General features: G+C 44.7%; 1 protein-coding gene across 1 annotated transcript in view; it reads left to right on the top strand.

Moving 5' to 3' along the window:
* Positions 1–26,587, top strand: part of LOC146870478 (phosphoenolpyruvate carboxykinase [GTP], mitochondrial-like) — a 184,223-nt gene that overhangs the window by 41,929 nt on the left and 115,707 nt on the right. The window contains exon 2 of the mRNA XM_085642165.1: positions 25,535–25,789. Coding sequence (XP_085498291.1) covers positions 25,535–25,789 — 255 coding nt within the window. The remainder of the gene's footprint in view (positions 1–25,534; positions 25,790–26,587) is intronic.

The raw sequence follows: 26,587 nt of genomic DNA, 5'->3' as shown, positions 1-26,587 counted from the left end.
CTTGCCCTTCTAGGTATCGTCCTGGACAAGATCCTCCAATTATCTTGGGTGATCTTCCCTCAAATATTTTATCTGTCAGTCAACCAGACTCAATTGTTGAAGATTTTTAAAAATCTTTTCCAAATGTATTTAAAAATTCTGTTGGCACTGTCAAAGGCTACGAACACACTATTATATTAAAAAAATGCTGTTCCCATAGTGCATAAGGTCAGACCTGTACCTCTTAGTATCAGAGAGGATTTCAAGTATTTGCTTAATGACCTCCAAACTGAAGGTATCATTTCTCCTATAGATTCATCAGAATGGATTTCTCCGGTCGTTTTACGGAAAAAAAAGACTGGGGACCTGAGACTATGTGTGGATTTAAGATCTCTCAATCAAAACATTCTTGTAGATTGCCACCCCTTACCTCTCATACACGAAAGGTTAGCAAATATTGGGAAGTCAAAGTTTTTCTCCACTATTGACTTACACTCCGCCTACCACCAAATTCAACTTTCTCCTAACTGTCAAGCACTTACTGCCTTTGTAACCCCTTTTGGGGCTTTTAAGTATCTTAGGTTACCTTTTGGCCTCGCTTCAGCCGCGAGTGTTTTTCAAAAACTCATGGACAGTTTGTTTGGTGGTTTTTCGCAAGTGCAAGCATTCCAAGACGATATATTAATTCACACAGAAACCAAGAAGGAACACCTACAAATTCTTAACAAAGTACTAACTATTTTACAAGACAGAGTCATGACTGTAAAAGCTAATAAATGTAAATTACTTGTTAATACAGTTGAATATCTGGATCACACTATATCAAGTGAAGGCATCAAACCAAAATTTTGTAATGTAGTAACAAAGACGCCGTACGTTTGTTTCTTGGCCTGTGCGAATACTATGCCAGGTTCATACCTGGTTACGCACATTTAGTGCAACTACTTAGGTGTCTCCTCAAGAAAGGTACCAAATTTGAATGGAATGACACTCTATGTGAGACATTTGAAAAAATAAAACTTTTAGTTATCAATGCACCTGCCATACACCCATTCGTTTCTAACACCAGCTCTTTTGTTTCTGTGGATGCCAGTCAGAAAGGTCTTGGGGCAGTTTTTGGACAATAGTATGATGGCAAAGAAAACACCAATGCTTTTGCCTCCCGTGCCCTAACACCTACTGAATGCAACTACAGCACGATTGAACGGGAGGCTCTTGCCCTTGTCTGGGCAGTTCAGAAATTCTAAACATACATTTGGGGAACTCAGTGTGAGATTTTCACTGATCAAAAACCTTTGGTTTCCTTATTATCTGGCAATGGTCTGGGAAAATCCTCTGCAAGGCTGGTTAGGTTACTTTCCAAATTACAAGAATATAATCTCATTATAAAATATATTCAAGGGGTAAAAACATCCGGGCTGATTGCCTTTCTCGTATTCCTCTCCCTGATTGCAGTGAAGGTAAAAATAATGTCCACAAAGATTGTGTGGTTGGTCTTATAGATGCTGTTTCCATGTGCAATGGCAACATCTCACAGGATGAATGGGCTTCTGCCATGGCACTTGATGAGACTCTAAAAAAAGTGGAGGTTTTCATTAAGAGTAAATGGCCTGCTAATAAAAGTTTGAGCAACGGTGTAAAGTGCTTTGCACAAATCAGTGAAAAATTTGTCTTTTGAAAATGGAGTTTGCGTGAGGAAAGTTTGTTTCTACCTCCCACTACCCTCAGAGAGAAGATCATCAAGATTGGCCATGAAGGCCATTTAGGTATTTCCGCTACCTGTAAAAGATTAAAAGACATCTACTGGTGGCCAGGTTTAGACAGACAAGTGGCCCTTTTCATAGATAATTGCCATAATTGTGTTGTTTCTGACAAACATTGGAAAACCAACAAGAAGCCTTTACTTCCAGTTCCATTCTCTGATTCCCCTTGGGAAAAAATTCCCTTGGACTTTTCAGGACCTTTTAATTTGTTACCCTCAGACAAAAGGTACTGTCTGGTTGCCATTGACTACTATTCCAAATGGATATATTATTAATTTGTACAGGCAGCCATCTCCTCCACTGTTGTTTCTTTCCTTCAAAGCATTTTCAAGGTTGAGAGTACTCCTAATTGCGTTGTCACTGACAATGGCCAACCTTTCCTTTCCCATCAAGTCACCAAATTCATGGAGAGTTCCGAGATAAAACATTGTCAAGTTGCACTATATAGTCCTTCTTCCAATGGACTCGTTGAGAGGGCCAATTGGTTCCTTGAAGAAGGAGTTCAAACTGCTATTGCAGCCAATCTTGATGTAGATGATTTCTTACAAAAATGTTTGGGCTTATTTAACAACACCTCATTCCACCACTGGTATTACACCTTTAAAGGCTCTCAGGGGCAGGGAAGTTAGATTCAAGCTCATGCCACAATGGTTCACTGATTTGGCTGTAGGTTCGGCTTTACATCATAAGAGGAACACCTTAGAAAATCCCCAAGTAATTAAAGCTAGAATTGCTGCAAAGCAATCACTGCAAAAGCAATCCTATGATGGTTTTTCTACATCTCTTGGCCCTGATCTCAAAACTAATGATTGGGTTCTCATCAAAAAACCCTACAAGGTTTGCAAGGGCCAATCTAAGTTCACACTACCAGTTCGGGTTATCAGGGTCACCAAACTTCCTGTCCTTTTAGAAAACAAAGGTTGGTGGAATAAGAACAATATTGTGAAACTTACTGACAATCAAGTTAGCATATTTAACAACGTTTATGCCAACAGGTCTAATGAAGATGATACTGATTTAATTTTGGACCTGATTTTGACATCATAAACATTCATAATGCATCTGTTAACTCTGATTCTATGTCAGGACCGGAGGCGAGGATTATGCATAACTTTCTTTACTTTCAAGATAGCAGCCATTTTAAAGTCAACAAACAACAAGTGTTCCCATGATGCATCGGGAAACACAAAAAACAACAGAGTGTCCACATCTAGAACGTCTCCAGCTCTTTAGTCCAATCACTGGATCTCTGACGTGCAGGTAGTCCCCTTTCACTGTTTAGCCTCCCTCTTTCTTTGCTGCTGCGGCCTAAGTTGAGTCATGTTTTTCTTCTCTCATTCTGTATCTATTTTCTAATGTGCTATTTTGCTTGTAATTGGCTCCTATTGCGAGCGCTTTGTACTTGCCAGTGTATGTTAGTTTCTGGTTAACGCGCGTTGCTCTCGTCAGCCGCTTCCAGCGCGTACGGTTAATCTCTCTTACCTCACTGGAGCGTTCGCGCCTTCAGTCAATTGACACCGTTTTTCTCGGGCGCGTCATCAAAGCTTTTGACGGCATAAATTATTGCTGAGCTCGCGAGTCAGCCGCTACTCGGCTGACTCGCTGCGGGGCCGCGGGAGTGTTCCTCCCTAGCGGCTAGATCTGTGGTGCGGCTCGCGGTGCTTCTCGATCACCGCTAGAGGGCGCGTCTGTGCGCTGTCGTCGCTGCTTGCGTTCCGAGCATTCCGCGCGTTTAAATCTCGAAATGCATAGTAGCGAGTGAGCCCCTGCCTGTCAGACGCCATTATTACGGTCTGTAATTGCCTCTGAGCAGATATTTTTGTATTTACGCCCCCTGGACGCCTATTTCAAGGTCTGTAAAGTTATTTAACACTGTGGTGGAGCGCACCCAGTCGTGGGGGTCTGTACTTAGGCCAAATTCCTACGCTCCTGCAGGAGTCTGTATTTGCGGGGAATCCTGCAGAGACCCAGTGACAAGACAGGCTGCCCATTCATCCTTTTCACCAGGGCTGTTGGGTCTCAAGGCTTAGCGCCTACACGCACAAGTTTCTTGCCCTGACTTGGCTGACACCCAGCCTTCGCTTCACGGAGAGACCCTCCGTCACGGCTTACACTTGTCCCGTATTCTGTAGCTATACCCTTGGAGCCTATTGCTCCGTGTGTCTCTACGATGGAGGCCTATGATGACGCTACTTACCTGGATGACCAGGAGGAGCAATGGGATGTAGATCCCCTTTCGGCACTACAATGGGACGATGACTTCTACGACGCCGTTGATTCCTCCATTCATAAGGCGGTGGAGCAGGCCATGGCTCCTTTGGAGGACTGCCTCTCACGCAGGATTGAGTTGGCTTGCGACAGGTTGGCCAGAGCAGCTCATGCGCTTCTGGCTTCTCAACCTTCCACTACACCGAATGAGGATACCCTGCCTCCACCCGCTAAGCGGGCAAAGGAGACTGGAGTGGACGTGGATGCTTTCGCCCGTCTCAAGCAGGCGTTCTTGGCCAACAGATCCCCCCCCCCCCCGGCGGCACCTAACCCGGGAGTTTCGAATCAAGGGATCGACAATGGTGCTGAGACTTCCCGTCCTTGCGGTTTGCCGCAGCTTGAGTCCGCTGCGTTGGATTCGGGCGCGGGTCCCCAGAACCTCTGTGCGGATATGCTTGATCCAGAGGATATTTTGCATCCTAGATCCTCAGACTGGGCGCCCTGCGACAAGGTGGCCCAGTATGTAGCCAGTCGCATTCGATGACCATCGGAGGCCTCTGTGCGTAATTGCCTTAGGGCAGAGTGTCCGCGGCCGTCATTAGAGGACAAGGTTGCGACGACTCCGGAAATTGATCCACGGATGGCGACGTTTCTGCAGAAATTTATTAAGGACCCCAAAAAGAGAATTGATAGATCCTGGCGGGCATGTCAGGATAAGCTGTTGGATATCCTCGGGCCTATCACCAAGATACTGGATATGGCCGAAGAATTTAAGTCGTCAGGGGCCCTAATATCTCCAGATAACCTCTCTTCGTGGGCCTAGTGCGTGGTCATTTTCTTGGGAATCGCAAACTGTGCGTTGTTGACAGAGCGATGAAGGTCCCTGTTGATCAAGGTGGATTCCAAGCTGGGGGACCTGGCAGATTCCGAGGCGGGCCCGGTTGCCCAGGGCGGCCTCTTTGGTGAGCCTTTCATGAAAGAGCTTGGGCGCTTTGTGAATACCTTCACTACTCTGGATAGGGCGCAATCCTCCATCCGTAAAGTCTTTCGCCCACGGGTTTTCAGAGGGGCCGGTCGAGGCAGGGGCCGCTCGTCCGGCCGACCAAACCTGCAGAGAGGAGGCTCCAACCAGTCGGGATACCAGGACCAGGCCAGATTCGGGAATTTCTACCCGATACGAGGACGGCGGGGGAAGAACCGCGGTGGCAGAGGCGGAGACGTCTCTAGTTCTTCCGGTAAGTGTTCTCCCTTCTTCCCAACTAAAAGTGGGGGGCCAGCTGGCGCATTTTTTCCAGGCTTGGACTTCTGTCACGGACGACGCTTGGGTGCTCCAGACTGTCCGGGGATTTCATATCGAGTTCAACGGGGAACCTTTTCAGAAGGCTCCACCACGCCCCCTAGTTTTCTCGGCAGAGAACTCCGCCTTAGTAGATCAGGAGGTACAGTCTCTTTTGCGCAAAGGGGCGGTGGTTCAGACCACACTCCATTCTCGAGGGTTCCTCAACAACCTCTTTTTGGTAGACAAGGCGGATGGAGGGCAGAGACCCGTGATCAATCTGTGTGATTTCAACGAGTGGCTGGTTTACCGCCACTGCAAGATGGAAGGAATCCATCTTCTTTGCGATCTCTTCAGACCCAACGATTGGCTGGCGCGCCTGGATCTGAAGGATGCGTATCTGACCATCCCGATCTTCCCTCCTCACCGGAGGTTCCTACAGTTTCTTTGGGGGGACATGGTCTTCGAGTTCACAACTCTTCCTTTCGGACTTTCCTCGGCTCCTTGGTGTTTCACCAAGGTGCTGCGCCCGGTCATCGAACGCCTACGCGCGTCCGGAATGCGTCTCATAGTCTACCTGGATGACATTTTGCTGATGGCACAATGTCCAACAATCCTGTCTCGTCATCTCCAGACGACGGTCAATTTACTCCAGAGTCTGGGTTTCATAATCAACGAGGCGAAATCAACGCTCGTCCCCTCCCAAAAAGTGATTTTTCTCGGGTTCACCATCGATTCGGTGGCCGCCACGCTCAGCCTTCCTGCTCGGAAGATGACGAAGATCCGTCACGAGCTGCGGAGAGCGCTTACTCAGCATCAGCTCTCCCTCAGACAGATAGCCCGCTTGGTGGGCCTCTTGTCGGTGTCTATCCAGGCCATTTTTCCAGGCCCTCTCTACTACAGGGCCTTACAGCGCCTCAAAGCGCAACACCTACGACGGGGCCTGTCCTATTCACGGAAAGTACCGCTCTCGGCGGAGGCCAAAGAGGAGATTCAATGGTGGCTATCCAACATGAAGGCCTGGAATGGCCGCGCGATTTTCGGTTCGGCGCCGTATATTGTTATCGAGTCCGACGCCAGCAGGTCAGGCTGGGGCGCGCGGTGTGGCATCTTCGCTACCAGCGGTGTGTGGTCTTGAAGAACCAGAACCTTTTGGACCTGGCGGCGCAGGGTACGCCCTCTGTCTTCGGAGTTCACCTGCTTCGCTACACAGAGACACGGGACACTCTGTCGGCGTTAGAAGATTGGATTTATTTAGCTGCAGCTAGTACAGTTATCCTAGAAGTACACAAAGTAGGTTCTCAGGAGACTGCCCCTTCACTCTGTGGCGCATTAGATTAAATATCATACAATACATAATTATTAACAGGACACACGCCCCAAGCATAGAAGAAAAGAGCCAATAGGGTAAGTGGAAAACAAAGCGGAACAGGTAAGAAAGGTTCGAAAATAGAAATATCAGATGACTCGAAGAGACCTCTCCTCCAACTGTGTTTGTCACCCCACCCCCTAACTAATTCATTAACAGATTATAACTAACTTGCAGGTGATGAGATATGTTTGTGTGTATTTGGAGGACAGTCATGACACAAGAGAATGCTAGCAGGAGACAGTGAAGGCCAGTCGATAAGATATGATCGGGAAAGAATAGTGTGAGCCTACAGATAGTTGAAACAGGGATTAGGAAAACCAGACAAGGATTAGTGTACTCGGCTAGTCCAAACACCAGCTTCACAAATAAAGGCCGAGGACGTATTTCGACACCAAGCTACGGGAAAAGCAGAATAGACTTAATTCGCCGTGCTGCCTGAGTGATGGCAACACAAAATGGCGGCGGCTCACAAAATGGTGGGTCGATTCGATCGTGATCGAAAATCGAAGTTCCTCAGACCTTCCTTTTGCCAGAACTCAGGCAAGATAGACTCACGTTAATCTGAGTCCACATCAATAGCCATGAGATCATCGAGCTGTTGCTGTAACATCATCCTTATGTTTTCTGTTACTTGAGGTTTGGGTTTTGGGATGCACATAGTAGCACAAAGATCACAGATAGCGGGACCACAGTGCATACAAAGGCAACAAGAAAATACAATAGTCAAGATTATTCCAAGGAATGTCAATGCTTTCCAACCCCATTTGGACAGTAGTCCCCAAAACCATTCCGTTAAAGACCAATCTCCTTCGTCCTGATGAATCGACTCGGAGATTATGTGCAACTTGAAGATAGCTTGGTATACTGTCGGAGCGTCATTAGGAAAGAAAATACAACAGCTTGACCCGATCAATTTACATACTCCACCACGATCGGCAAGAATAAAGTCTAAGGCAACTCGATTTTGCAAGGTCATAAGACGATCCACCTGTAGTTCCGCCGTGATATTACTCAAGGCTCCTACAGTGATGTCTATTGTAGTCACTACGACACGGACCAATTGCCTTATATTTCTGCTGTTGGCCATTGGACCCCAGAAGGGAAGAAAACCTTTAAGGAAATCTCCTCCTTCTTGTCCCGCGGTGTCTTGAGTCAATGATTCCTCGGCTGAGACGGGTTCGGTGATAATTGGCAGAAGCAGTGTAAGTAGGAGGAAGAAGGAAAGCTATGTAGCAGGTACCAGAGAAACCTGTTGGTAACCAAGTATAAGCTCTATCATAGCAAATGAAATAGGTGCCTTGAGACGGTACTAGAGGAGGCGAGTTTTGAGAGGAATAAATGTACGTGTAGGAGCAGTTACTCTTTAGTGCAGTGTCAGAAGAGCGATCGTTTATTTTTAAACAGAAATTACCTTGATGCGGTATAGTCCAGATTGGTGAGGATTTCTCCTTTCCCATTTTATTATTAAGACTCGACATATATTGGGTGACGTTCCAATTGGTGTATGCTTTCCTTTCGTCGATGGAAATCTTGCTGTTCTCCATGATTTTAGCCATAACTACCATACCCTTAATCAAGGAACTATGACTAAAATTCGGGTAATTAATTTGTGAAGCAACGGACCGTCTAAATTTGCTTTGATATGCATTGGAGAAAATGACAAAGAATGCCCAAGCAGAACCCTCATAAGAAAAAGGAAGAACTAGATATGGTATTCCTTTCTCAGTAGTATGCGGCATAAGACCACATACCCAGCAATCAGTTGTGTTAACCACTAATTGATGCTGGTGCAATAGTTGGACAAAGGAATTGTTGTAATACTCGGTTCTTCTGACAAGTTCATGTGAAGGGAAAGTATGAAAGAGGTGTAGAGAGATAGTAGAAGAAGGCAAAGAGGAAGAAGGATAGGTATTTCTTGGCTGCAACACATAAATTATCCAACCAATAATCGCCAAAGCAATACATAATGATATAAAAACACAGAGTTATACTATAACGACTGTACATTATTTTACAAGATGCTTTCTTCATTTCATTTCTTCTCTCGTTATTACTTGGTGTAGTTTCCATTTTCACTAGTGGATGCTCACGGCAATCTTCCTCAATCACTGAAGTCACGATGCTCTACCGTCGTATGACACTGAGGATCCTGCAGACCTATTGTCACTGCTCAGGTCGTGACCTAGACTCCTACCGTGACCCTGCAACCTAAACAGAACACTACACAAGGGAGAAGAAAGTTTTAATTGTTCTTTTGTCTGGGCCTGAGGTGATAACGTTCCTTCCCTAGAACACTCTGGTCTCGAAACAATGTTCTTGGTTCAGTCGTATTCAAGCGACGATGCGATGGAATTGTTTTTTGTAAAATGTCGTTGTCCTCTTTTTCAGACAATGTCCCATTCAGGTGTGCATCGCTGAAGGGTACAAATCGTGGAACTGTTTTTCTTTCACAGTCACCAACCCCTCTACGAACCCACTGATCAAAAGGCAAAGGTACTTTCTTGCAATGCACACCGTGAATCCAATTTTTCTTTCCTTCAACTTTAACTGCTGTCCTTGTCGTTGGTAGGACCATTCGGGGCTCCCGCCATCTGGGTTCCAAATTATTTTTCTTCTGAAAGTTTTGGGTGCAGACCCAGTCACCTGGTCGGATGGAATGACCTGGGTCTGTGGAAGCCTCCGGCAAGGCACTCTGAACCTGTTGATGAAGGACATGCAATTTAGTTGTAAGGTCATGCAGATAGTCAATCAACATTGGATAGGGCAAGTCTGAAAACTTTTTAGGACGTGGTACATTGGCCGGACAGCCAAACACCACTTCGTAAGGGCTAAGTCCCAGACGAGAGTGTACTGCAGTTCTGGTGGATAGCAGAGCTAACGGTAAAGCATCAGGCCAATTAAGTCCTGTACTTGCTTGAATCTTCGCTAATATCAACTTCAAGGTTCCATTGTAACATTCTACTAAACCCGCTGACTGGGGATGATTTGCCGCGTGGAACTTTTGTTTGATTCCAAGACCTGCACAAACTTTCTGCATGACTTGGCCAACAAATTCGCTCCCATTGTCACTCCAGACAATGCGTGGCAATCCAAACCTGGGAAAGAACTCTTTTAGAAGGATTTTAGCTGTGGATAAAGCTGTGTTATCTTTCAAAGGGTATGCTTCTATCCACCTCGAAAAGGCACTTACTACCACCAGAACATATTTGAGGTTGTTGCATCGATCCATGTGAATGTAATCGATTTGCAACACTTCAAATGGGTATGTCGGAGGAGCAAAGTGACCTGCTGGAGTGGGGGTTCCCTTTCCTGGATTGTACATCAGACAAACAATACAATGCTTTACTACGTTGTCTGCACATTTTGGGATGTTCTCATTTTGCCAAACTGGGGCTAAAACTTTACAAATGCCTTTTGTACTTAAGTGAGCTGGATCATGAGCCATAGTAACCACTGGGAGTACATAAGCATCCGGTAACAACCAACGTTGATGTTCGGATAATTCTACCCAACAACTCATCTCATCTAACATTCCCATACTTTCTCTCCACTTGCTCGACTCTCTTTCTGAAGCCTCTTTCTGAATCGCTTTCACGCTTTCCACTGTATTCTCACACATTCCTCTCTCTCTGACCCAATTCGCAGGACCTGCCATATACATTCGACTCGTTGAATCTCTCGCTGTTTTCTTTGCTGTTTCATCAGCAAATGCATTTCCCCGTCCAACATCATCCGTAATCTTCTTGTGTGCACTGCACTTCACTATCGCTACTTGGATGGGTAAAGCAAGTGACTCAAGGAGATCAGTCACTAACTGGCCATGCTGTATCTTAGTGCCATGTGAAGTTAGGAAACCCCCCTTCCAGAGACGCCCGAAATTGAACGCGACACCAAAGGCATACTGACTGTCAGTGTACACGTTCACTCTTTTCCCTTTTGATATTACACAAGCTCTCGTCAGTGCTATCAACTCTGCTGCTTGCGCTGAATTGTATCTAATGCGTGAAGTTTCCACAATCGTATGTAAGGTAGTTACAGCATAAGCTGAAACAGTATCTCCATTAGGCATCTTGAAACATGAACCATCTACCCATAGAGTCCCATCCGGATTCTCTAACGGTGTGTCTCTCAGGTCAATTCTCCCTTTTGTCTCTTCCCCAGTACGGAAGAAACAATCATGCTGATCCTCAACACTCTCCTCATTTGGAAGGGTCAACAAAGTAGCTGGATTCAAGGTATTACATCGTTTGATGTGTATGTGACTAGCCAACAGCGTCAACTCGTAACCAGTTAGACGTGCACTCGTAAGATGCTGTGTCTTCGTTCTGTTTAGCAAAGTTTCCACTGCATGTGGCACCATGACAATGAGAGTGTTATCTAATACCATTCCAGCAGACTGTCGGATAGAAATTGCTGCGGCTGCTGTGGCTTTGAGACAACTGGGCAATGCTTTAGCTACGGGATCTAATGTAGCTGAAAAATAGGCACATGGCTGCTGTCTATCTCCAAATTGCTGTGTCAAGACTGATAATGCACAACCTTCTTTCTCGTGAACATACAGCGTAAAAGGCTTAGTGTAATCTGGGGTACCCAGTACAGGAGCAGAATATAGAGCAGTGCGTAAATCAATGAAACTCCTTTGGCATTCATCAGTCCAAGGAAGGGGCTGAGGCGTATCTTTTAAAGTAAGTGCCAACAAAGGTTTGGCAATCAAAGAGAAGTTAGGGATCCACTGTCTACAATAAGAAGTGATACCCAGAAAGGCACGTACTTCCCTTTGTGTGGATGGCACAGACATTCGTGCAATCGCCTGAATTTGTTCTGGTGTCAATCGTCGTCCCTCCTTTAATAGAAGATGACCCAAATAGGTAACCTCTCGACAAACATATTGCAGTTTGGAGGATGAAACCTTGTGATTCAGCTTAAACAAGTGACGTAACAGTGCAACAGTGACATCTTTGCAGATATCTTCTGAATCAGCGGCGACTAACAAGTCGTCCATATATTGGATAAGAGCAGCACCAGACGGTAAGTGAAAAGTATCCAAATGACATTTCAAAGCTTGGCTGTAAATGGAGGGACTTTCACAGTACCCTTGGGGTGCGCGCTTAAACCGGAAGCTTCGGCCTCCAAGGGAGAAACCAAAAATGTCCCTACTCTCTTCTGCAATGGGAATACTGAAGAAGGCATTCTTTAGATCAATAACAGAAAACCAAGTCGGACCAACAGGAAATTGTGGAATCACAATTTTGTTTACTTCTCGCAGATCAATCACAAACCGGTACACAGGAGGCTGAGAAGGATCAGTACGTTTAAGAACAGGAAGAATAGGACTATTGCATGTATTACCTCTTGTTTCTTCAACCACACCCTTCCGAATTAAGTCATGAATGATTTCCAAAAGCGCTTTTTCACCTTCAGCAGAGATTCTATATTGTGGGATACGTGGTTATTCAACATTGGGCTTGAGAGTGACAACATAAGGCGGTATCTCAAGACAACCCACATCGTTCGGACCCGTGGCCCTAAGTGCTGTTGGAAGAGAAAGCAACTCAGGAGGAAACTGATCTTTAGACAGATACATTGGGGAGATCAACTTCTGACCTAGAGTAAGATGTACACCTGAAGGAGAACAATATATTGTAGCATGCATTCTTTTCAATAGGTCTAGACCCAACAGATTCTCACCACAACCATTCGTCAACAGAAGTGGAGCTTCCAAATCATAAGGACCAACTGAAATAGGCAAAGGACAAGAAACCGGATTGCGAACAGGGGCGCCAGAGAATCCTACAGAAACATTTGTTAAGCCAGACAAAGGTGCCCCAGGGAGTTTAGAATGAATAATAGAACTTCTCATTGCTCCAATATCTAGAAGAAATGGCTCTGATACACCCATTGTAGTGACATTGACATAAGGACCATTTTGATCTACTGGGATTGGCACAACTCCCTTACTTTGTCCATGGCTGTCCTAGTTAGTATGAAGACTCTCATTCTCGCCTTCAACATAATGGTCTTCATTATAATACTGAGTAGGTCTCACATTCTGCTGATCAAAGTAGTTCATGGAATTGGGAGAAGGAAGGGCACGCTGTTCTTGAGTTAACATATCTCGACCTCTACCTCTGTTTGCTGACTGGAGGCCAGCACGACCTCGTGGAGCAGATAACGCTCTATTGCGCTGCAATAAAACCGGACAACTGCTCTTAAAATGAGCTTCTTCTCTACAATAGGCACATTGATTAGGACCTAACAAAGGTCGCGGAATGTATGGCCAAGGTTTCTGATATAATCTCTGAAACTGCGGTGGCTGCTGAGTCTGAGGCTGAACATAACGTGGAGGATAGGCTTGCTGCAAGAGAACCTTTGTTTTTAAATCTTTCGTCTTTTTCTCTTGCTTTTCTTTTTCTTCTTTATCCCTATTCTTGTAATATTGTGCAGTAGCCAATATCTGGGCAGAAGAAGAAACAGCCCATGAACTTTCTGAATCTTTTCATTTGTGTGACAGCTCGGGAAGCAAATTGAATACAAATTTGTCCACGAATAGTCGCTGTCCACCCTCGGTAGCCATATCCTGACCACTGTGATCGATAAATGTCTCCTCGAAACGAGTAAAGAAATCAGAGACACTTTCATCTTTCTTTTGTTTGCATGCTGCTAACTTATCCCAATTCACTCTTAATGCAGGCATCATAGTTTTCATTAACGTAATGATTCTACCAGGAAGCTCTGAGATCAAAGCGTCAGGCTTTGCGCCACCCACTTGGTCTCTATCTGTATCAGCTATAACATCCCAGGTAGCACCTAGTTCCTGTGCGTGATCCTCTCTACGAATCTTAGCCCATATTGTCTGTGGGACTACATTACCCATTAGCATATCAATATCTGCTAAATTCATAATACAAGCATCGATTGTCTGCGATAATTCTTTGTAATAACCTGCAGGGTTCTTACGAGGATCTGGTAGAGTTTGCTTAAGGGCCAAAACTTCAGATCTCTTCCATGGCACATGTACCCATATACGTTGAAAATGAGCAGGAATAGGTGGATTAGCACCTACAGCCGCAACTTCCTCCTTCCATACTGGAGGAACCTCTCTCATAGGATAATTTTTCGACATCAGTTTAACCGACGGATCAGAATCAAGCAAATAAGGACAATAAGGTTCTATAAGAGATGAGTGTCCTTACAGCTTCCTCGGATTTGGAACCTACAATAAATCCTTTTTCAAAATCGGCTTGAACATCTAACAAATCTTGTGAGATCGGACTCGAACTCACATCTTCCCATTCTTTAATGAGAATATTGCACATTACATTAAAAACATACCTTTGCGTAGGCGCATTCCATTGCAAAAAGTTAGGCATAATATCAGACACACTATATTGTGGACCCTTCTTGATCCATCTTCGTGCAAGAGAATCTAGCTTCTCTCGTTCCTCAAAATCTGGAAACTGACTGCGAGATTGTCTTCGAGCAAAAGCCGGAGACACATTAAAAGCTCCAAAGAAAGGAGATAGAATACTAGTGACAGAATCTGTGAGACGTTTACGCACAGACGGGGAATTAGACATTAGAACTGGAGACAGGGTATTAGGAGAACTAACAGGAGAAGAACTAGAAATTACAGGAGCAGCAGAAGGCAAAGGAGAGCTAAGATCAGGAGATGAAGGCAAAGAAGTTGAGACTAATGGTAAAACCGGCAAGGGCGGTAATACTGGAGGAGGCAAATGCTGAAGAGCCGGAACCGGCGGAGGTACCACTAGCAGCTGAGCAGGCTGTAACGGCTGAGGTACATTGGCATTTTGCGCATAGGGTGGAGGCAACCTCAATAAATGGGACATTAGGGGATCTTCTTCTATATCTTTCTTATTATCTGAAGGAGAAACAGGCAACACCGGATAGCATTTATCTATCGCCATACGATGTTGTCTTTCTGAAATTTCAGTCACATTATCAATTTCATCATTCTTGAACTGTTGGGCAGCCTGTATAATTGTCATACCCTGTGTTTTCCTATTTCGTTTTGCTTGTTTAATTTCTTTCTGTTTGGCTTCCTTACGCCAAAGGCGGAAAGAGTCAAACATTGCCGGCCGGGCTTTTCTTTTGAACAGAACTGCTTCCAAATTATCTAGCACATCAGGATCAAAACTACTGTTTTCTGGCCATTTGAGAACACCATCTTTCTTCGTGTATCGAATCCATGTCTCGTTAAAGGCAATAGGGCCGATACCATGTTTTGAATAGAGCTCATATGTGGGAGTTCAACCGAAGGAATCGGACAAGAGCCCTCAAGTCGGGAGTCCGTATTACAACCAAGACAACAAATTCTTGCAAACTTAGTCAGACCAGGCATTTCACAATGTCTCTGAACTGTTCACAAACTTCAAGGGAGTAAAACTCAGTTTACGCAGCACAAATGCACTTACCCTCGGCTTTAGTCTTTGCAATGACTAAATCTAAGACACCTAAGGACATCAAACAAAGAACCAAAATTGTGGGCGCGACCCACGAAAATACTTAACTTAACTAAGGACGTCTTCTTCCACCAACAGAGGCCCGTCTATCGTCTCGCTTTACCATACATCACCAAAGGAATGGGCCAAACCAGGGCGGCAGTCAGGGCAGCGGTCGCCAGTAGCCGTCAGGAAGGAGTAACCGCGCTGCAAAAGACCTTCGGACCACTTTCGACATACAGGGGTCGCATAGCGTGGTTCGCGAACCCTCCGGAATTTTCTTGCGAGGTTCCTCACGACCTTCGAGCAGAACCGGTACCACTGAAGCCGCCCCACGTTGGGCGCCAATTGAAGAACCAGAACCTTTTGGACCTGGCGGCGCAGGGTACGCCCTCTGTCTTCGGAGTTCACCTGCTTCGCTACACAGAGACACGGGACACTCTGTCGGCGTTAGAAGATTGGATTTATTTAGCTGCAGCTAGTACAGTTATCCTAGAAGTACACAAAGTAGGTTCTCAGGAGACTGCCCCTTCACTCTGTGGCGCATTAGATTAAATATCATACAATACATAATTATTAACAGGACACACGCCCCAAGCATAGAAGAAAAGAGCCAATAGGGTAAGTGGAAAACAAAGCGGAACCAGTAAGAAAAGTTCGAAAATAGAAATATCAGATGACTCGAAGAGACCTCTCCTCCAACTGTGTTTGTCACCCCACCCCCCGAACTAATTCATTAACAAATTATAACTAACTTGATGAGATACGTTTGTGCGTATTTGGAGGACAGTCATGACACAAGAGAATGCTAGCAGGAGACAGTGAAGGCCAGTCGATAAGATATGATCGGGAAAGAATAGTGTGAGCCTACAGATAGTTGAAACAGGGATTAGGAAAACCAGACAAGGATTAGTGTACTCGGCTAGTCCAAACACCAGCTTCACAAATAAAGGCCGAGGACGTATTTCGACACCAAGCTACGGGAAAAGCAGAATAGACTTTGTTCGCCGTGCTGCCTGAGTGATGGCAACACAAAATGGCGGCGGGTCACAAAATGGCGGGTCGATTCGATCGTGATCGAAAATCGAAGTTCCTCAGTCTCCTTCGGAACAACAGTTGCACATCAACTGCCTGGAGCTCCTAGCGGGGTCCTTTGCGATCCAGTGCTGGACCAAGGAGTCGGTCCGCTCTTGCGTCCTACTCAAAATGGACAATATATCAGCCGTCCGGTACATAAACCATCTTGGGGGTACACGCTCCAGAGCACTGTCAGACATGGCAGCGAATTTCTGGAAGTATTGTCTGGACCATCATGTGTCAGTAACGGCGGAATATCTCCCCAGTCGGGACAACCAGGTGGCAGATTATCAATCTCGGCATCTTCACGACCGCAGTCTTTGGAGGATGCATCCGGGAGTCTTTGCAGATCTTCAGTCCCTTTGGTGTCCCTTTTCAGCGGACCTCTTCGCCTCTCGCCTGGACTTCCAACTGCCCCGGTTTTTCAGTTGGAGACCGGATCCCCTAGCAGCGCAAACGGATGCATTTCTGCAGGATTGGCGGACCGAGAAGGGGTATGCCTTTCCCCCGTTTGCTATGATCACGAGGGTTTCCGCCCAGGTGCGGCGTCAGTTGGTGGACGTGGTCCTTGTCACTCCGATCTGGAGGTCTCAAGTCTGGTTTCCAGTTCTTCTGGAACTTTCCTGGGATTCTCCAATCCCACTCCCCCTGTTTCCAACGCTTCTGCTCAATCTGGACGGAGTTCCCCATCCGTTGATACAGCAGGGCGGTCTGGCCCTTATGGCTTGGAGGTTTACAGGGGACGCTGGGCGGTCCCAGGCCTTTCGGGAGCAGCTGAGAAGTTCATGTCGAAAGCCTGGGCCGACAGCACGATCAAACGATACCGCTCCTCTTGGAGACGATGGTGTGGTTGGTGTGTGCGACGGGGTTTCAGTCGCGTTGCAACTGATGTGACTTCCATTTTGAATTTTTGGGCCTCCCTGGCGGAGGAAGGTTTGGCTTACAGAGCCATCAATACCTTCCGTTCAGCGATCTCCGCGGGCCATGGCATACTGGAAGGTTCCCCGGTGGGGGAGCACCCCCTGGTCTGTCTTCGAGGAATCCGCCTCTCGCTACCCCCGGAGCCACGGTATTCCCACTTGTGGGATGTTAACCAAGTGTTGAACTTGTTTTTGTCATGGCAACCGAATAGGTTCCTCTCGAGGAAAGCTATCATCCTGGCATTAACCTTTCTAGTATAAATCACTGCAAGAGAGCTCTTATGGAACACCTTCACACACACAGATGGGGACACTGTGTATTGGTTGGCTCTGCACAGTCACAATGCACCAAAAGGATGTTTTCTAAACCAGGTAGCAGACAGTACTGCGCACGGTAACACGTCCAGTCACGGTTTGCGCCTGCAAGCACCGGTTATTGGTATTCTAGAAGTAATCTAAACATTACAGTAGTTTGCAGGTATAAATGGGAGAACTGGATGCCGGCCTGTGCTGGAGTGACGAATAAGCTTCCAGAGTTAAAAAATAAAGAATTAAAACTATTACACAGTCACTGCTGCAAACAAAAGCAACACAACCATGTTCACACAAAACGGGAGTTGATATGGTCCTTGACTAGCTATTCGTTATTATTGGCATTCTTTGATATGGTCTGTTATACAGAAACTGTGCAATCCTGAGTACACTAAACAACAAATGAAATGAACCTAATGTACTCAATGAAAATTTAGTTCTACTAAAGCGTGTATTCTTTAGTATTCTATACTACAAGTCCACTTTGATTGCCAACAACCACACATTGGACTAAAGGTAATATTTCTGCATTAAACCTTGTGTTCCACATACTATAATGTACTTTAAACATATTTAAAATGTTTGAGGGACCTGTCGATCATCGTGCCGATAGGCTTGTCTGGATCAGTCTGGCAGTTCCATCCTATTTGACATGAAATGGTCCACACATATAAACACTCACGTGTGGCCACTTGCACAGACACACAAAAGTGCTGCCACTTTTATTCTTCCCTCCTACAAACACATGCACACACATTTGTATTAAATTCTTCTAAAAATGTAATGGGCATATGCGTTGTCAAGCGCACCTGTGCCATGCAATGCATCGCTACTTGATGCAAGACAGATCAGACTGCAGCAACAATCAACTTTCCAGTGTGAAATAAAAGTTGTTGAAACGTAGACCGGGTGCAGCAGCCAATGGCTTTGAGTTGCGTACCACCAACCTCCTAATTATGAGTGCGAATGTGGTATACTAGGGTGGGAATGGTGTGAATAGCCCTATGATTTCACACAGAGCCAAATCTTCTAAAGTAGCCCGAACTTGCCTTTGCATTAAATCCTATCCATACATGAAACCAGTGGGCAAACAATGGGCAGGCAGGGTATCACAAGATGCAACATAAGCATTTTAGGAGGCTTATCCGTGGACATTTCTCATCGCGTAGACATTTGTAGAGACTGGTGTACCTCAAGTACAAATGTCCTGCAAAACCCCACTGTATTGCATTTGATCCCTGCCATGACGCTTAGCGTCACACTAACAAGGCATTGATTGTGCAAGCATGGTCAACGACGTCATCAGTGCATCACTGTTTGTAAATAAGGGACTGTACAATTTGTTTACTATTCTCAAAACGCAGCACAATAGATTTTAACAGTGAGTTGTGCTTCCTGCCATTTAGTACATCTGGGCCATACTCTCTGCTCTCATGCACTCCACTCAAAATGCCACTATCCTTCGGTTGCAGATCAGAAAAAGAAGTGGTTTATGTTGTGGCATGTGGAATGAAGATGCAGCGATGTTTAAATATCTTTCATCAAAGGGCATTTCAATAGGATTTGTAGAGGTTCTTCAAAGATGACAGAAAACGTTTCAATTAAGCAAAACCACAAAAATGATGTACTCGTGTTGTCAACATAATTAAGGTATGGGCATAGCCACAGAGGACAATAGGAAAACATGCCCCATTTGAGGCTATAAAAGTCTCCGACCATGAGAAGAAATTCTTAAGACTTTTTGGGAACTAGGAGAAACTTGTCTCATGAAGAGTCTGACAGTGCAGAAAAACCATCCACTAACTCCTCTGCTAAAACAAACAACCAGGAATGATCAGATGTGATGCAAAATGTAAATAAAATGCACGATTTGCATGCTTGGAGGACAAACTGAGATAAGCGTGGCAAAGCAGTCCCACTTGTTAATGGCAGAAAAAAACCCAATAATCTTAATAGGGGTAAATGGAGACAATAACAAGCATTGGTAAGGCCATTAGGTCTCGCCTATGCAAACGTTAGTGGCTTTACCAGTGTCTTATAGCCATGTTGTACAGCATCATGGCAAAAAGTAAAGTTAGAAAAAAGTGCTGGCTGAGCATAGCGCTTTATTTTTCTAACTTTACTTTTAGCCATGCTGCTCAGTCACGCTGCACTACAACATGGCTACAGCAAACCCGTTAGCTTTCACATAGGCGAGACCTATTGGCCTGCCAAAGCTTGTTACAAAAACCATGACAAATCCAGCATTCTAGAAGCCAAAAGGATGCAAGCCTATGTCAGACGTATTGGCAATGTGTGTTTTTAGGTCTCGCCTGGCGTAGGCTGAGCGCATGCGCAGTCTCGTTGGCGAGATTTAATGAGATGTAGGTATTTTCTGTAAGGGGCATTAAGCCCCGCCCCTCTTTTCCATTGGCTGGCGTCACCGTTTATGCTAAACGGTGGCCAGCCATTGGAAAAGAGGTGTCGGTGACGTATTTGCTTGGCTTTCTGAGCCGTCCCATTTGGACGGCCTGGCCTGCTTTGCGTTCGTCGCAAAAGGTTTCTTATCTTTATGGGGCCAAACACATGGCCCTATAAAGACAAACCTTTTCCCAGGCGAGGCCGTCCAAGTGGAACGGCAGAAAAAGCCCAGCGAATACCTCATGGCGTGCGCTTGTTACAATAGCGATCCCGAAAGCGATGTTTACAAACAGCTACTGGAGGGCAGCACAAGGCAGAAGACGCGAATCAGCGCTGCTCCTGGAGTTGTAAAAGATTATCTCCGCAGCTAGAAGGGATTATGTTACGTTCAAAACCCACGCGCAAAAAAATTCCATCACGGCTGAAAGAAAAATATCATTTGATGGCCAGAGTTCGGAATGCAAGGAAGGGTCAATTACAGGGATGTGGACGAGGATTTATAAAAGAGCAAAGCAAAATGAGAGAAGGTGCAGGAAGCACCTTGAAGTAGCCTGCGTAGCGGGTGCTAGAGAACCTCTCCGGGATGCGCTTAGAGTGAACCCCTGATGGTGCTAAACAACAGCGACCCCCCCCCCCCCAGCCTCCACTGCAGCGGGGCTGTTCTAGGAAATGTCCTCTGATAAGAGCAGGCAGGAGTGCCTTGCGTCTATCATCTTCCCTCTCTCCCGTCGCTGCTCGTGACCCCACGCCCCCTTCTATCTGTTAAATAATCCGAGAACTCTTTTCACTTTCGGAACCGGCAGCAGATGTCTTCATTAGTCTGCCCGAACCTGCCATTGTGTTCCATCAATGCTGCGGCAGTCCTGGAGAAATGTGTCATGAGTGCTTTTGTGTGTGCGTCTGTGCGTGTATGAGGGGGTGTGTGCAGACGCACGTGTGTGTGTGCGCCTGTGCGTGTATCAAAGACTGTGTTCACATTTGTGTGTGCTTGTACATGTCTGTGCGTGTGATGGTGTGTGCATGTACTTGAGTGTTTTTGTACTAGAGCATGGGACTGTATGTGTGCTTGTGCGTGTGGATGTTTCTGTATGCGTACTTGTGTGCGCACTTCTGTTCGCATATGAGAGTGTGTGTGCACATTTGTGCATGTCTGTGCGTGTGATGTGTGTGTGTGTACTTGTGTTTATGTCCTTGGGTGTTTTTGTTCTGTGGCATGTGATTGTAAGTGTGCTTGTGTTTTTGGTAGTTTCTGTATGTGTGCTTGAGTGTGTGTGTGCGTCTGTGCGTGTATGAGTGTGTGAGCGCATTTATGTGTCCTGCATCCCTCCCGTCCCGTCTAGCTCCTTGGGTCTGCCTTATAGCTTGCAACCCGGTAGCCGCCTGCTGAAGCCCGCTTCCTGAGGTCCAGTGAACATCTGTTTTGGTTTGTGCCCTTATTCCCAGAGTGCATCTGTGCACTGTTCAGCCCGTAATTGTCAACTTTACTTTGCAATTCCCTGATGGTGCTAAACAACAGCGACCCCCCCCCCCCCCCCCTCCCCCCAGCCGGGCTGTTCTAGGAAATGTCCTCTGATAAGAGCAGGCAGGAGTGCATTATTGCCTTGCGTCTATCATCTTCCCTCTCTCCCGTCGCTGCTCGTGACCCCGCGCCCCCTTCTATCTGGTAAATAATCCGAGAACTCCTTTTACTTTCGGAACCGGCAGCAGATGTCTTTCATTAGTCTGTCCAAACCTGCCATTGTGTGCCATCAATGCCGCGGCAGTCCTGGAGAAATGTGTCATGAGTGCTTTTGTGTGTGCGTCTGTGCGTGTGTATGAGGGAGGTGTGTGCGGACGCGTGTGTGTGTGTGTGTGTGTGTGTGTGCGCACCTGTGCGTGTATCAAAGACTGTGTTCACATTTGTGTGTGCTTGTGCATGTCTGTGCGTGTGATGGTGTGTGCATGTACTTGGGTGTTTTTGTACTAGAGCATGGGATTGTATGTGTGCTTGTGCGTGTGGATGTTTCTGTATGCGTACTTGTGTGCACGCTTCTGTTCGCGTATGAGTGTGTGCTTGTGCATGTTTGTGTGTGCTTGTGCATGTTTGTGCGTGTGATGGTGTGTGTGTGTGTGTGTGTGCATGTACTTGCGTTTCTGTCCTTGGGTGTTTTTGTTCTGGAGCATGTGATTGTAAGTGTGCTTGTGTTTTTAGTAGTTTCTGTATGTGTGCTTGTGTGTGTGTGCGTCTGTGCGTGTATGAGAGTGTTAGCGCATTTGTGTGTCCTGCATCCCTCGTTTGCGAGAGTTTGAGCTATTGGCATGGTAAATGACAATGCTTTTTATTTATGTGTTTTGAAAATATGCAAGCGGTGTTTATAGTCCTTGCTTACAAGAAGCAAGGCTGCCAGTAACTGCACTTCTTTTACTGCCAGCCTTGCTTCTATAAGTACAAAGTGCGTATTTACACACAGTTTGCAAGTTTTCCAAACACATAAATAAAAGGCGTTGTCATTTACAATGCCAATAGCTCAAACTCTCGCAAATGCGAGACCTATTGCATTGCAAATGCTTGTTTTTCTTGTTGTTTAACTTGCGTTAATAGTTGTTTAAGGCAGTGCTTGAAATGGAAAAATAGAAATGCAGGTACTCTATACAGGAGTACCTGCTTGTTTCTGAGAAGTGCCGGTACTCTCCAATTAAAAGTATTGCATTTCTTTTGAGAAGTGCCGGTACACTCTCTCTCAAAATAAAAAAAAGTGCTGGTACTCCGTACCGGACAGTACCGGCCCATTTAAAGCACTGGTTAAGGCATACCATAGATTTAGTATGTGTATGCTTTTTTCCCCTATTCCAGTCTCCTGTTTCGTCTTGGTTGCCAGGTGAGGTAAACGGCCTTTCAGAAGTACCTAAAAGCAAGCAAATATGTGTGCACTGTTCTTGTTCTTTACATATTCGTCCATCAGAGTTTGTAAGACAACGTTTTTGTCTGTTGTTCGCTGCTTGGGTAGGAAGTCTACCTGGTTCCTATGTAGAATATTACTGTCCATGACGAGGTATTCTCTTGCTTGTGATGATTCAAGCATGGTCAGATATTTCCCTGTATTTGTTTGGAGTAAGAGCAAGCACGTCTTTAAAGGCAGAAGGAATGGGCCAGACCACTTGTTTGGAAAGTTCCAAGTTTATACTATGGTGTTGAAATGATTATTCAGTTTGTCTTTTGCGGTCATTTTGAAAACATGCGTCTAGTTAGTAATTTGTGTTTAGTGGCGCCGTGGAGAATATTCTTTACATCAATAAAATATAGATTTATATTAGAGTCTGATTTAAAATTGTATTAACCCCTTGACTGCACAGGTGCCTGCGTGCTCCTATGCCTCGTACTTTCTCTAATATTTGTACAAACAATTGAGGGACCTTATCCTTAACCTCTGTGGCACGTGCACATCACATTTATGTATACATCATTAGAGTGTACAGCAGCCCTTTTATTACTTTTTAATACATAGAAGCCCGCAATTACTTTATAAAAGCCAGTCTCTAATTTCCTTATTGCAGTCGAGTTGTGATGTGTCTAGAGGCCTGTAATAAATAAATGATGGACCTGCTCAACTGTAATAACTTATTTCAGTGGAGTTCTGACATCATAATTCGGGCTCCCTGTTTTCTGTTTTTACTGATTTTTACAGATAAATACAGACAGAAAACTATGTATATTGCTGTCTGTATTCATTTTTAAATACAGAAAAATATGGAAAATAGGCCTTCTTGGATGATTTTTTTCTACTGTCAATCATGAGTGCCAGGTCAGTAGTTGTACCGATTGAGAAGTAGGGAAGATAAAAAAAAAAAAGACAATAGATTTCTTAATTAAGCTTAATTAAGAGCAGTTCTACAGTTATTTATGCTATTCTACAATGCAAGTGTTTTCAGACAACGTTATTGCACTGTATACCGTTGAAACCATTAGGACATTTAAATGCGAGTATACATTTACAATTTAAATAAATGTGGAAAAATACTTATTGCTGCTTCATTTATACAGTGAACACAAAATAAAAATGGATAAATACAGAAAAAATTAGCAAAAAATAAATATGGATAAATACAGACGGAAATGTTGAAAAAATAAATACCATAAAACCGGGCGCCCTAATCATAATGTATCTTGCCAGCAGCCAAGGTGAAAGGCAGTTAACAGCTTCATTTAAGTAACTAAAAGGAGAAATGGCTTTTCGTTCCTCTGATTTTCTTTTTCTAAAATAAAAAGAGATTAGCAAAAATTAGATTTTTGTGGCAACATGTTTACTTTTTCCACCTAGGTAAGTACAGGAACAGCATAGTATATATTGCTATACGTTCTGAGCCACAGCAGATTTTCTTAATCTTTAAACTGATTCTACCTTTCTTTTTGCAACACACTACTAACTACTTTTTATTGTATTTATTTTGCACTACAGAGTATACTTTTGTTCTTCATGGGTGTAAACATAATAGCTCTTTCATATAGAAGATCAAGGCACCTCAGATGTAAGCAGTTTGTGGGAAGGATGATGGTGTGACCATATATTATTAGGAATGAAACACCCTCTGTTATTTGTTAAATGGATAATGCAAGACACCTCGGAGTTCCATGACCTCTCTATGGTCACAACTTCTCGGTGGTTTGCAATATCCTTATAATGTACGGCAGGGGTACCGTATCCCATATTAAATAACTGGGTGCCTGCAAGCCCGTCTCTAATGTCCTCGTTTCAGTTAAGTTGTGACATATCTAGTGAATTAGCTGCTGATCTGTATCTCGTTATTACAGTGGAGTTAGTCGGCGCAATGCCTGATGCCAGAGCCAGTAAGAAGGGTGAAGGGCGGGTCATGGAGTATGATTACAGCTGCAGTTTAAACAAGGAAACCAGGAACTCGTGTTTACTTCCTCTGCTAGGTTTTTGTGAATAGAAAAAGTGATCAGCAGAAATGAGATATTTATAGCATTATGTTTATTTATTCACACTATAGGTTATTATAGGAAAGCTGCGATCTCTGCATGTTTTACATCACTTGAGCCACAACACTTTTTAACTTGAGTTGCCTTAAACTGATTCTAATAAATAGATAAAAATATGAATTGCTTTTGTTGCATTTAATTTCAATCTAAAGATTCTGCTTTTATTCTTCTTGTCTTCAATGAACATGAAAACGCAAGTATGGCGTAACCATGTATCTTTAAGAATAAAATATAATCTGCTGTACATTATAAGGCTATTTCAAGTCACCTTGGAGTTTTATGACCCCCATAAAGAATTTTTGTTCTTTTGGTCTCGTTCCTCTAGATGGTGATGGAACTGTTGGTGACTTGCAATATCCTTATACTGTACTTCAGAGGTTACTTTATCCTATATATCATACGTTAATGGGGTAGTCAGTTGGGTAAGAAAGACATTGGCCATGCTTCTTCACTCATTTGTGTGGATGATAGGCACACCTTGGTTTTTCCCCAGGCTTATCAAGAAAACCCCAAGAGGAAAAGAGAGGGAGGGGGAGGTGGGGGGGGGGGGGGTTGAAGGGGATATTCGTCTTTTACTGTTGTAAGCTTTGTCTATATGTACAGAAATTAGGGGAAATGGTCTGTTATTGCTTTTTGACAAAACTTTAGAGCGGGATGCCCTGAGTTGAACTGAAATAGTGAAAAGGCAGAATAGAATGTTTTGCCATTCTAAAAGGAAACCACGACCTAGTCTTTGCACTGTCTGACGCGTGTTCTCTTTTCTTATAATCTCGTGTTCTCCCCCTTGCAGGATCTGTTCCCATTCGCTGAAACAATGGGCAGCTGCACAGAAGACTCCAGGTCGCTCAGTGCATGCTCTGCGGGTCCTAAATGGGGATCTGGACCTGCTATCGGGCAGGGTGAGGGAGTTTGTGGTGAGCAGTGCCAAGCTATGCCAACCAGACAGCATCCACATATGTGATGGCAAGCCAGAAGAGGAGCGCAGTGTGCTTGCACTGCTTCAGAAGGATGGCATGATTAAGAGACTGAGCAAATATGAGAACTGGTAAGAGCAGGCAGCGGGGTGGCAGGGCATGGGTGGGCATTTTTGGTACCTGACACTTATATAGTGCACACTGAGCAGTTATTATTTATTTATGTATTTATGGGATTGAATTGCATTTGGTAGTCCAAGGACTACTTCCAAGGCATTTTAACAATTGCAAGGAGGTACTACAAGGGAAGTGCTTTAAGGTTAGCTACTTGGCTGACACAAGAATTGAGACACTGAAAGATTCAGGAAATGCTCACTGTGAGACCCCCACTGCAACACCATCAACTGCACAGGCACTGTGAGAATGTACTTTTTTCATCCTGGACACTGTTAAAAAAAAAAAACAACAACAAAAAACTCTTCTTTCTCCTCCAGGGTACTTGAAGATCATTTTATTTTGATGTGGAACTTATTCTAGAGTCCCATGCTGTGCATCATTTCACCATCTAATCCTGGCATCCGGAAACATTCGCTATTTATTTGTTTTTGAGTGTTGAACAGGCGACACAGTCGCCTTCTTTTAGAATTTTTATCACTGTTGGGTTCGGACACATCGCTGAGAACTCTAGGTAGACGGCCACCAAAAATCAGGGGAAAGAAAAGTGGCTAGGTTTAAACCGGTTATTCAAATTAAGAATTGGCGGCAAAGCACAGAGACGTTGAGAAAAAGTACACAGATGCTGAAAACAATCGCTGAAAACAAAGGAAAAAGGTTCTTCAAAGCCTTTAAGAGAGGAATAATGGAAAATGCTCCCTTTCGTTTTTGCCAGAAGTGACAACATAAACTGGCACATCTTCCAAAAGATCAGA

Source organism: Triturus cristatus, chromosome 1_1 (genome assembly GCF_964204655.1).
Source record: "Triturus cristatus chromosome 1_1, aTriCri1.1, whole genome shotgun sequence".
Taxonomy (NCBI): Eukaryota; Metazoa; Chordata; class Amphibia; order Caudata; family Salamandridae; genus Triturus; species Triturus cristatus.
This window is presented reverse-complemented; position numbering and strand designations above follow the sequence as displayed.